At 38.8% G+C, this 11,790-nt stretch overlaps 1 protein-coding gene across 2 annotated transcripts; it reads right to left on the reverse strand.

The window, feature by feature from the left end:
* Window positions 1-2,647: 2,647 nt before the first annotated feature.
* Window positions 2,648-6,130, reverse strand: LOC112282918 (calcium-dependent mitochondrial ATP-magnesium/phosphate carrier protein 3). Of its 2 annotated transcripts, none has more exons than XM_024521095.3 (6): window positions 5,865-6,130; window positions 5,207-5,610; window positions 4,502-5,032; window positions 4,115-4,363; window positions 3,231-3,321; window positions 2,648-3,145 (listed from the first exon to the last, which is right to left on the reverse strand). In XM_024521095.3, exons 2-6 carry the CDS (start codon window positions 5,598-5,600, stop codon window positions 2,953-2,955), a joined length of 1,458 nt encoding a protein of 485 aa, XP_024376863.1. In that variant the 5' UTR covers window positions 5,601-5,610; window positions 5,865-6,130; the 3' UTR covers window positions 2,648-2,952. The 2 variants fall into 2 exon arrangements, with proteins under 2 accessions (XP_024376863.1, XP_024376862.2); XM_024521094.3 differs by having other exon boundaries at window positions 5,819-5,966.
* Window positions 6,131-11,790: the final 5,660 nt, after the last annotated feature.

An 11,790-nucleotide genomic window follows, 5' to 3' on the forward strand; every position in this document is an offset into this window, starting at 1 on the left:
TTAAATTTTTATAATCTTTGTTGGTGGATTAGAATTCAAAGCATGATACGTAGAGACATTGGATTACAATTTCTTCACATGACAAGCTGAAAATAAATTTGAATGATGATTGATTGTCTCAACAAATCTGCATCCATGATGTTATTTGTTTTAAAAACCACTTTTTGAATTTATTTTATTTACATATACAAACTTGATAAAATAAAATAAATTACCAAAACTGTCTAACTAAATCTGAAGTCTATGCTTTTTTTTTAATAAGATTTCAATACTATTTTTTATAAAATTAAAAACACTGAAATTAAAAGCTTTGTCAAATGTGTCACCTTCATATTCCACTGCAATGTTTGTGTAATTACATTTTTATACTCATATTTTGAATTTCTCCTATAATTTTTGTTTTTATTTCTTTGACACTTAATTTTAATAAATCACTTGAAACATAGCATCTTTTTCATTTACTGGACGTTTATGATTGATGCTCATGTTCTCCATTCTTGTGAAAACCTACCATGATAATCTACCGCCTGTCCTATAAGTCTATCTACTGTAAACACAATGCTTGAGTTGCATGGTTCTCTTCAAGGTTCCAAAATTTGTGCTTGAATATATTTCACACATCCAAGGGATAAAGAAAAAATGCCATAGTTTCACACCAGACCCATAACCGTATGCGGCACCTTATTAGTCCTCAAGCAGAATTTCATACATTAATGTGCCTCAAATGCTGGTGTTGTGAATCTCTGTGATAATACTTCATTTCATCTGCCACGATTTTAACCTCCAATCATGTTGCAGCAAAGTCCCACTTATAAAGAAGACCAGCGCAACATCAGACAAGCCATAGCTCACCTTGAAACAATTAAAAATCTTCATCTGTGATCATCAAAAGTGTCCTTCAACGAGAATAGAAATCCTCAATGACACATGATATTCATTGAATTGGGTAGAGTCTGACTCATCTCATCTCATCTCTGAACAATCCAGTCAGTTCTGTGCATTCTACGCCTGCATAAGAAGATATGCTAGAAGAATTGCTAAGCTGCAGTCAGTTGTCACTGACTTCATCTTTGGAAACTTGATTGTCTTTGACAGGAAAAACTGTTGCACAGTTGAGTATATTTTCTCGTAAGGGCCTTTTTAGGAGTCCGTATGTGGCAAGAGTAGAACGTTAATTCTCGTACATTTGAACCCTGTCAGATTGCCTATCCGGGGCGGATTTCGCAGTATGACTTGACTAATGAGATTTGAAGGACACTTTTGGTTGCAATGGGTTTGATGCGTTCTTACAAGTATGGTAGACTACTGTGATGAAGGAAGTTTAAGAATTATTGTCAGAGTGTGTGCGTTGAAGGAACATTAATTCGGCTGTTGATTTCGACGAGCCAAAGTCTCCAGTCCACCATGATGCTGAATTGTTGCTGTTTCTTCAAGATCTCGTAGCTGAAGTGCAGTATGTGGACTAGTTCTGTGCTGGCCAGAAACTGAGGGCTTATGTTACTCCTTGCTTTTGTGGAGGTTCCATCTTGTTAAGCCAACTTGGTTTGCTGAATGGACCTGCAAGAAACGTTTACTGGCGAATGGAACATCAAACTGGTGTGAGGTAGCGCGGTTGTGGATGATTCTGAAGGCAGACAGACACTCGCAGAACCATTCAAAGTAAACCCAGTTGCAAGACATATTGCGAACTGCGGAAAAAATGATGGGCATTTCTGAGCGATCACGTTGCTTAGATGCAGATTCACATGCCATGACGTTTGCCCAGAGTGATACCAGTTTAATTGGGGCAACTGGTGCACTCAGCTTATACAAACATTAACCATGTCATACAAGGTTTCACTGTCCACGAGAGTACACTAACCAACAACCTTTGCTATTTTCAGAGTATCCAGTACTAGCTGCTCTAAGTGCAAATGAAATATTATGCAGAACCTGCGAATTGATTGAGACCCAGCACCCACAAGGAAGGCGAGGAAAGGGAATCGATAAAGATCTACAGCCGTAGGGGAGTAGATGAGACGCGATTGACAAAGGACTTGCACCTACTGCGGATTAAATTAAAGACCGTAACAGAGACCCTTCACAAGCTGAGAATTTAACACGTCGATTATGGACATGGAGAGAGCAACAGCATATTTTAAAAGAAATTTTAACATCGGGCTCATGCTGCTTCAGTAGCTACTGAAAGAAGATTTTACATTCACAATATTGACCGATGTCAACCACTAACAAAAGCTTCTACAACCTGCATGCTCAAGATATTTTTACACACAGGAAACGATGTTCAACAGGTCAATCATGATTCGGCAACAAGCTTGAAAAACTACTTCATAACTCAGCTCAATATGACAATAACTTGAGTTTTCATGCATTCTCTCTGTACTCTTCAACATTGTTGAAACCCGTGTCAAGTCTTCCTACATGCTCCACAAGAAGTAAGAAGAAATTAAGTTATCCCAATTTCTTCGAAAGGGGTGGATTATGTCTGTCGTAAACTCTTGTGAGTCATAAAGGGTAGTGCGGTGTAGTTTTCTGAACAGACACGTCGCACGAACGGACAGAAGAATGTTTCCTACCATTGCTTATATACAGAGCTCTATTTCGTGCTTTAGTACTCTTCTTCATGAGCAACTCACAAGTGACTTGGTGCTGTAAACGCTACAATTTGAATAGAAGAATCTGAGTATACAGTCTGAGTAGACAGAAAAGGAGGACACGAAGTTGGAGGAATGTCATATAATACAAAGCTAAGCACCTACTGACACAATTACAGGACTACTATGTGCATGAGCGTGTACTGCAGTGATGAAAATGGACCATCGTCCACCTGATTAAAATGAAGTAGGAAAGGATGCATTGGAGATGATACCAAAAGCCATGTACAGCTGAAACAAAGGAAGTCGAGCACATAAATAGTCTACGACATGAAACATGCGGCGAATGATCACGCAACTACTTAATTGACAAGCGGATCTTCATGTCTTCGTACACAAGATAGGTGATACTGGCAGACGGCACCGCTTTCAGCATGTTCGGCAACCAACCCTTGTAGAAACCACGTATGCCTTCATTTCGATAAGTACGTCGAAAAGCATCCGCCATACCTGTATACCTCACAGCTGACTTGAGAGTTTGTGCCTGCAATCTGCATACCAAAAAAAGCTCAATTGAAGATGGATGATTCATGATAACAAACTTCATTGGTAACACCTATAAGTTCGGCAACGTACCTGGTACGAATAAGTTGTAGAGGATATACGCACGTAGCTCCCAAAGCTCCAGAAAAAGTGCCACAACATAGGTGTAAAATCGGTCCTGGTTCTGCAATCGAAGTGACATTACTACCAGCCGCAGTTCAAATTAAAGATATTTACAAAATTTGCCAAAAATTTCATTCACGGTTACAGGTGCCCAGCCCTTCAACCAGAATGATGCGCATGGAGTACTAAACATAACTCAGCTCATGAGCAATAGAATCATTGAAAAATTAATTGCTTCTACACTTGCTCTCCCTAGCCTAGATGACGTCTTGATTGGATTTCATCTGAAGAATAATCAACAAAACCAGGTTTTGATTCACAGTCCATAGAGTGGAAACACCCTGAAACGTTGGTAAGTACACAAGAAAGAATCAAAACACCTAACAACTGGTTTGCTATTGGCTTATTGCAAGCCAAAATAAAGTGCTTCACATAGAGAAGCTTATTTTACACAGACAACAACGAAACTTGTTATACTTGAAAGTGCTCACTAATCTTGTAAATAAGAAAAATACTATAGCTGACACATCATTAGAAAGCTGTAAGGCACTTCGCAATCGTGTTAGACACACAATAAACACGCACAGAACCCAATATCATCCAGGATTCATATTCAACAGCTGACCAAACTGACTAAGATAATGGTAATGCCAGACTTGTCATTAGATTAACACCATGTGAAATGTTATTGCTCTCGTTACCAAATATTCCTAAAATGCCAGGTTTGCAAAGCACAATATAACCACGAGTATTGAGGTGGATCACTAGTGAGAAATGTCAAAAAGAGCAGTGATCCACATTTATCTCAATATTGATAGGAGGGAATAAGTTTTCAGCGCAGATGTATCACATACCGGTTTCCGGTGGGAGGAGATGTCGGGACTTAAGTTTTAGAGTTTCGTAAGTGGCCAAGTCGATGCCAGCGTAAGGGATTATACCCAGAAGAGATGGTAAAAGGCCCCTGTAAAAAGCTCTAGGACCTTCTTGAACCAGAATGTCACGCGTAAACTTCACTAACTGTGGCGCTCTTCCAGGCTCATTGTGACACTGCAGACGCGTCTTCAACAAGTCAACAGGGTAGATGATCGTTTGCGCAATTGCACCTGAACGAGCAGTAATCAATTACCATCTTGAAACTAGAATGGCATGCAAATAAAATCATAAAACAGAAGTGACTGAGAAATCACTGAGCATCTCTGACATCCCTAGACATGTGCAATAACAAGTCATAGACTACCCACCTGCAGTACCCCCCGAAACTAACCGACCCAAAGTTCCAATCTCTCCATCCTTTCCATCACCAACAACTACACGTTTCATGATTTCATAAGCATAAAATTTTATTGCAGACTCTGGGGCCACTTTAAAAACGTTGAGTGCATTGCCACGGAAGAAACCAATTGCACCATTGTGTTTATGTATTTGCACTAATCCATTCATGATACTCGAGGTGCTGCTGTGGGTTTGAATCGCCAGCAGCACCTTCAACCGATCTAGAGGAGCTGTTGCTGTGCGACTAACTGCACCCGCCATAGCACCCGCCGCCAGGTACCGCAGCCTATGATGCTCGCCAATGCCCTCCGGGATGACGGCTTGCTCTCCAATATCCACTAAGCAAATTTTTTCCCAGTATTGGTAGATGTTAGGCAATGTCGTCTCACGCGGGTACAGCAATAAAAAATCCCGCCACTCATTAAATGTGATCTTCCCGTTCTTATCCCGGTCGATGTATTGGACGAATGCATCTAGCTCGTGATCTTCCAATTGAACCCCTGCACTCAAACCAGCATTAGAATGATGAATGGATTTACCACATTCCATGGTCATTCAAGACGCACCCGAAACCATGTTTTCTCAACAATCATCGCCCGCCACTCAAAAATAAAACGCCCCTGATAAAAACAAATAAATAACAAGTAAATAACAGCGACCGCCAGAACCTAAACCTGAATTTCGAAGAGCCAACTGCAGCTCCTCGGGTTGGAGTGCCCCATCATGCGATACATCAATAGCCTGAAAAAGTTTAAACAGCTCAACCTCCTTATCATTCATGTACCGCTGAAACTCCGCAAAATCTATGTGTCCATCGTGATTAGAATCGCACGCTTCAAGCAACTCCAACGCATACTTCCGCTGGAACGGAAAGGACAAAGACTGCAGCCCAGATTCTATCTGCTTGCTTTCTAGATACCCGCACTTCCTGCTATCTAATGAATTGAACAACTTTCGAACGCGCAGCTCCCTCTCCTCCTCGCTCTCCAAGTCAAACCCTCGGGATTTTGCAGCCTTCTTCATGTCTCCAAATCCAAACCCTGCATCCATCCGAGTAGGAGTCGCCATCTCACGAGCTCTAATCACATACCCACAACGACATTACTAATGAATATTACATTTCCAACCCAGACCGTAAACGCAGATCAATAGCCTCCCTTCTCCGCAACAGAATTAATTCTCCCATCCTTGATAACAGGCAGACAAAACTCCTGACTGAACCTCTGCCTCTCTCACAACCACCACCACCACCACAACCACCACGCTGTTCCCACGCTGAGTAAAACCTTGAACAAACTGTGCAATCTTCCTCCCGGATTCTGGTTACAGTACCGATCGCTGCGTCGGGAGAGATGGGTAATCTTCGCAGCATTAACTTGCACAGGATTGAGCGAGCTGACAAATTCGGGACACCGTCGAGCAACCTCGCGAACACAGGATTGTCCCACTGCACCATTGAACCCATTGCGCCACGTGTCATGTGAGATCCAGCTTCCATTGACTACCCCTTTCCGGTTGGAAGCAGGACAACCTGTATTTCAAAAAAAGGTGTAAATTGGAATCTCCTGGCTCTCCCGCACGGATAATCCACTTACTGAGTAAATCATTCATAGCGGCATCTGGGTCCATTAGGCTAAGACCACCCTTAAGTTTCTTTCGCATATACAGATGCCATGCAACCCTCGTTTGTGCTTTGTTTTCATGACCTGCCCACAAATAGTTCCTAAGGAGGGCTTTAGTTTCATAACTTTCTTAGAGCCAGCCCAAACTCCTATTAAATACCAAAGTGTCCACATCAATACTTGGTTAACTATAAGTCTTTTGCCAGCCAAGGATAGCTTGATGGTAGTCCAATATGCCAATTTCTTCTTAATTCTTCAAATTAAAAACTCATCAATATCTGGTGTGGAGATTGCTAATCCAAAGGATGTGCCAAGAAGTTTAGCATTATTTCCTTCTTTTACCCATACTCCGTTATATTCATGTATCCATGTAAGAGGGGGGCCTCTTTTGTATATCCAATATATACTAGATTTGACCCAATTAATGAATAGCCCTGAAGTATTGCTGAATGTGTCAAGTATCCTTACTAATTCGGCTACCAAAGACCTTTTAACTTTGACCATGAAGAAGATATCATTTGCATATTGGAGGATAAGTTACTGAGCTATAGATTATGAAAGTTTGACTCTTTTTATCTCTCCTTAACCTTGTGCTAGCTTAATACAAGTATTAAGAGCCTCACCCTCTATCAAAAATAAATATAGAGCTATTGAGAATCCTTGACGTATCTTGCACCTTACAGAGAAGAGAAAAGTGGCTTATTCATTAATATCAATTATAGCTTCAGCTCCAATAAGAATAAAAGAAACCATATTCATGAATTTCTGAAAAAAAACCTAGTTTGGCCATAGTATTAAATAAGAATTGCCAATTCACTCTATTATATGCCTTTGAAAAATCCAATTTCAAAAAGATAGAATTTTGTTTCAACTTCTTAATCCATGCCAAAGCCTTATATTAAAGTTTGAAGAGTATGTTATCTAAAATGAATTGATTTGGAATGAAGGTGCTTTGGTCGTAATTGATAACATCTCAAAGATGATCTTGAAGCGTGCATTATAATACTTTTGTATGAATTTTATATATCACATTGATTAGTATAATAGGCTCTCAATTTACAAGTAGATCTTTGTTATCTCCTTTTAAAATTAATGTGATGAATTTTCTTATAACATATTTTGGAAATGATCCTCTACAAAGAAATGTGGCATCCATTTGTGCATAATTAGATCCTAGCACCTCCCAATATTTGAGAGAAAATTGAAGGGCTATGCTATTTGATCCTAGGACTTTATCCAAAGCCATTATATATATTATTATATGGAATTCTTCTTCCATTGTCATGTTGTAATATGGCCATTAGATATAACGAACATATATATTTATTCTAATAATTACATATATGATTAAATAAAAATAAGTAAAAATAGATTAATTTTATAATATTTTTGAGAGAAGCTTTATAGATGCTATTTTGACTTTATACATATTTATAGTTAATTGATAGGTTAAAAACTTTTGCAACAACTTAGCCACATATCACATGTATTAGTAGCTTGTGGAATAAGCTAATTATGTAGCACACATATAGAAAACTTGCCTTATAAGTTAAAACATGTGTTTAGCAAAGTCAACACATGTTGGATGTCCTATAGAATATTGCCACATAGCTCTTATTTAGATAGTATATATGGACGCAAGAGTGAAGCCTTCTTCACTCTTGTCAGTACCTTTCTAGTCCTTAGTCTTGCTTCAAGACTTTCTAGTCTTTTTAATCTTGACAATAGCCATTTTAGTTCAATATTATATTATCTTTGAGTGATTATGTAGCCTTTTTGAGTAATACAAGAGTGTCTTGATCTTTCAATTCTTCAAGATTCATATCCTTGATATTATATATATATATATACATATTATAAAAGAACTAAAATGAAAATATTTTAATAAATTATTTTAGAAATATAGATAATAAATACAATGGCAATAAAATTATTAAATATTAATATAACCATCTTATAAAAGAGATTATTGCTTATTTTGTAAGGACATAAAGAAGGCAAAATAAAGCAGATTAAGAAAATAATTTATTTAGGCATCTTTAGGGGGTAATTAAAAATAGGTTTTTTCCAGGACAAGAACTCGATGAAAAAATAATTCAGACAAGTGAGCCTTTACTCAAAGAGAGGTAACAAAATATATATAAACAAGTATATATATTGAAAGAGAAACTGGAATGGCTATTGCCAAAAGACAAGAAAACTAGAGATCCTTGAAACTAGACTAAAAGCAAGAAAGGAGTTGACAAGAGTGAAGAAGCCTTCACTCTTGTCTCTATATATACTATCTAACTAGAGGCTATGTGGCGACGTTCTATAGGACCTCCAATATGTGTTGAATTTGTAGCGCACATGCCTTGACTTACAAGGCAAGTTTTTCTACGTGTGGGCCACATAATTAGCTTGATCTTCAAGCTAACAACATGTGTGGCACATGGCCAACTTGTTGACCACGTTTTTAATCCAAAAAGTTAATTAAAGACACCTATGAAGTCAAAGCAGCATCTAGGAAGTTTCTAGGAAGCTTTCATATTAAATATTATAGAATTAACTTACTTTTACCTACTTTTACTTACTTCTACTTATTTCTATATGTAATTGTTAGCTTATATGATTATGGCCGTGACATTACCCCCCCTTCTAGGGACGAGTTCCACGAGGAGCGGTCATCATATGTTGAGAAAATCTATGATGCGACGAATTGTATTCGCCACATACTCTAATCTCTGTTCTCTTCGAAGATGATTGATAGGGCCTCTCAACCATCGGTAGTATCCCATACCACGGCGGGGAGACTACCCAGTTATTTGATCATTGTTGAGGCCTTCGTAACTTCCTTCGAATAGAATATTTCAAATACCATCAAGAGTTGTTCCTACCTCTAGCAAAATCACCAAACATCGGGAGTCCCTTCCCAAATCGTGATACCAAATGCGTTGTATCTCACCATCTATTCGAGGAAGAACATGTCGTTCTTGAAGATCTTCATCTCGATTGCGTCATCTTGAAGGTTGTGACAATCGTAATGTCTCATCCGACAGGTCAGCAAATGAAGGCTCTTGAGTTGAATCCGCTGGTTGTTAGTTCTCCATCTCCTGAGCGCCACTATTACAACGAAGCTACGAACAAGAATTGAAAGTAGAATGTTATCTTGCCTAAATGTTGTTTCTTTTATAAAGAAGGTTTTCATCTTGATTTTGATGGATGTCGTTAATGAAAAGCCTCCACCGCCTTTGCTGTATTTGCAAGATTCTTTATTGGCTCTCATGTGCGTTCACTAATACCATATCTGTGCCAATGGACAAGATATTCAACTTTATTTTGGCGTCGCCTTGAATCAAAGACTTCTTCTACTTCAAACTCTTCATTATTGTCCACTTCTACAGGAGGAGGAGGAGCTTCTTGACTTCTTGGTATGTCCACTGTCTTGTATAGTTCAAGAAGAGACACGTGAAATACTGGATGGATTTTCATTGACTCCGGTAGATGTAAACGATATGCAACTGGATTGATTTGTGCAGAAATAGAAAATGATTCTAGCCTTCGATAGTCCAACTTGTCACAAGGACGAGTGGTCTTGATATTGCAATGAAATAGCCATACCTTATCACCCAAGATGAATGATGGTTGTTCCTTTCGATAGACATCCGCATTGGCCTTTTGTTGTTCTTGAGCCTCTTTTAATTGCGCCTTCATCATTGCATGTAGCTCTGATAAATGAATTGCCAAATCTTTCGCAGCAGGATTATCAACTTTTGAAAAGTCAAAAGTATCAAGTCGTGGATGATAACCATAATTGGCAAAGAAAGGTGTTGGTTTTCTGGAAGAATGTACCATGTTATTGTAAGCAAACTCTGCCAATGGCAAAAGAGTTGTCCAATCATCTTATTGGTAATTAATCGTACATCTTAAATATTGCTCCAAAACTTAATTAACACGCTCCGTTTGTCCATCAGTTTGAAGATGGAATACTGAAGATAGTTTTATATCCAATTTTAGAATCTTGAAAAGAGTCCGCCAAAATCTTGATACAAATTGAGTTTCCCTATCTGATATAATATCCTTGGGTAATCCATGATAGCGATAGATATTGTCAAGAAAGAGCTTAGCTGTTTCTTCACCTGTGATAGATTTTGTACATGGTACAAAATGTGCCATCTTGGTAAAACAATCTACTATCACGAATATAGACTCATAAGAACCTGAGATTGGAAGATCCGTGATGAAGTCCATAGAAACAGAAGACCATGTTTTGTTCTGGAATGGGTAATGGTTGAAGAAGTCCAAAAGGTCGATGACGAGGAGTTTTTGATCTTGAGCAAACATCACATGATTCTACAAAATCTTTAACTGCCTTCCACATCTGAGGCCACCAAAAATCCCAAGATATAAGCTCCAAAGTCTTATTATATCCGAAATGTCCTGTTGTTGGGAAGTCGTAACGAGCTTGATGAACACATAAATGTGTTTCTCCTTTTGGAACATATTGTCACGGACACAAAATATAGACTTGAAATCTAACAAGAAGTTCAAGAAGAAGTGGCAGAACTAGATTAAACAGATGAGTACAAGAACAACACCAGAAAGGTGAGCTAGAACTCCAAGAGATGTGTTGTCGAGACTGAAGAACCCTTCAGCCTCGACTCCTATATATACTACTGAATAGGAAGCTTCTCGAGCTACTTCCGCTAACTAGGACGCTTCTCCAACAACTACTACTAATTAGGAAACTTCTTGAGCAACTTCCTAGAATCTATCAGAATATTCTAGAACCTTCTAAGAGAATCTTTAAGGAATATTCTAAGAATCTTCTAGAACCTTCTAAAGGAATCTTTAGAGAATCTTTAGAGAATATTCTAGAAGAATATTTGAAGAATCTTCTAATGTATGTCCATGACATCACCTCCTCTTCTAACTTCGAGGTCTCCGAGAAGCAATGTTGTTATCAGTCAATACCAACGCAAGAAAATGAAAATCTATCGCATCACATCCGCTATGAATTCCAATTGTTGTTCGCGAGGCAAATGATTCATCGGCCCTTGGAGCCAACAGTAGTGACCAACACCTTCAACCTCTGACCAAGCGTGGACTTCTGTGTCTTCATTGTGAAACTGTCCTCCAAACACACCTTCTGGCTGACCGTCGTAGGCAGGCTCGACCTCAAATACAATTACTAGCGATCTGTTGCTCGGTATCCTCCGACGTCGTCGTGGTGCAGGCAAATCTTCATCTCGCGGTCGTCTTCGTGAGCTAGTCGCTTGAGATGACATAACAAGTGTAGTATCTTGACTATCCATGTCCAAAGGCTAAAATGATGAGAGCAAACTATAGTTGCTAACAAAGTTCTACACTATCGAACTATGGGTTTTGGAGGTGCCCTCTCCCCTTTTTATGCTACTTGATGAGCAAGCTTCAGCAAGAAGCTATCGTTGAATCGGCTTAGGTTTATGAGGATATCGTTGATGAAATTCTTGTACATTTTTTGGTGCATTGGCAAGATTTTCGGCACGCTCCCACGTTCGTTCATTGATGTCGTATCCACTCCAATGTACTAAATACTCCAATTTTCTCCTATTACGCCGTGAATCTAATACCTTTTCCACCTCGTATTCCTCATGGTTTTCAATTTCGATACTTGG

The sequence above is a fragment of the Physcomitrium patens genome, chromosome 5 (assembly GCF_059467195.1).
Source record: "Physcomitrium patens ecotype Gransden chromosome 5, ASM5946719v1, whole genome shotgun sequence".
NCBI classification, from domain to species: Eukaryota; Viridiplantae; Streptophyta; class Bryopsida; order Funariales; family Funariaceae; genus Physcomitrium; species Physcomitrium patens.

Coding starts and splice junctions, on each gene's coding strand:
- LOC112282918 (XM_024521094.3), bottom strand. CDS start 5,904: ATGCTGCGAAGATTACCCATCTCTCCCGACGCAGCGATCGGTACTGTA. Junction 5,611..5,818: donor GATTGCACAGTTTGTTCAAG/GTTTTACTCAGC, acceptor GTATGTGATTAG/AGCTCGTGAGATGGCGACTC. Junction 4,364..4,501: donor AGTTTCGGGGGGTACTGCAG/GTGGGTAGTCTA, acceptor CTGCTCGTTCAG/GTGCAATTGCGCAAACGATC.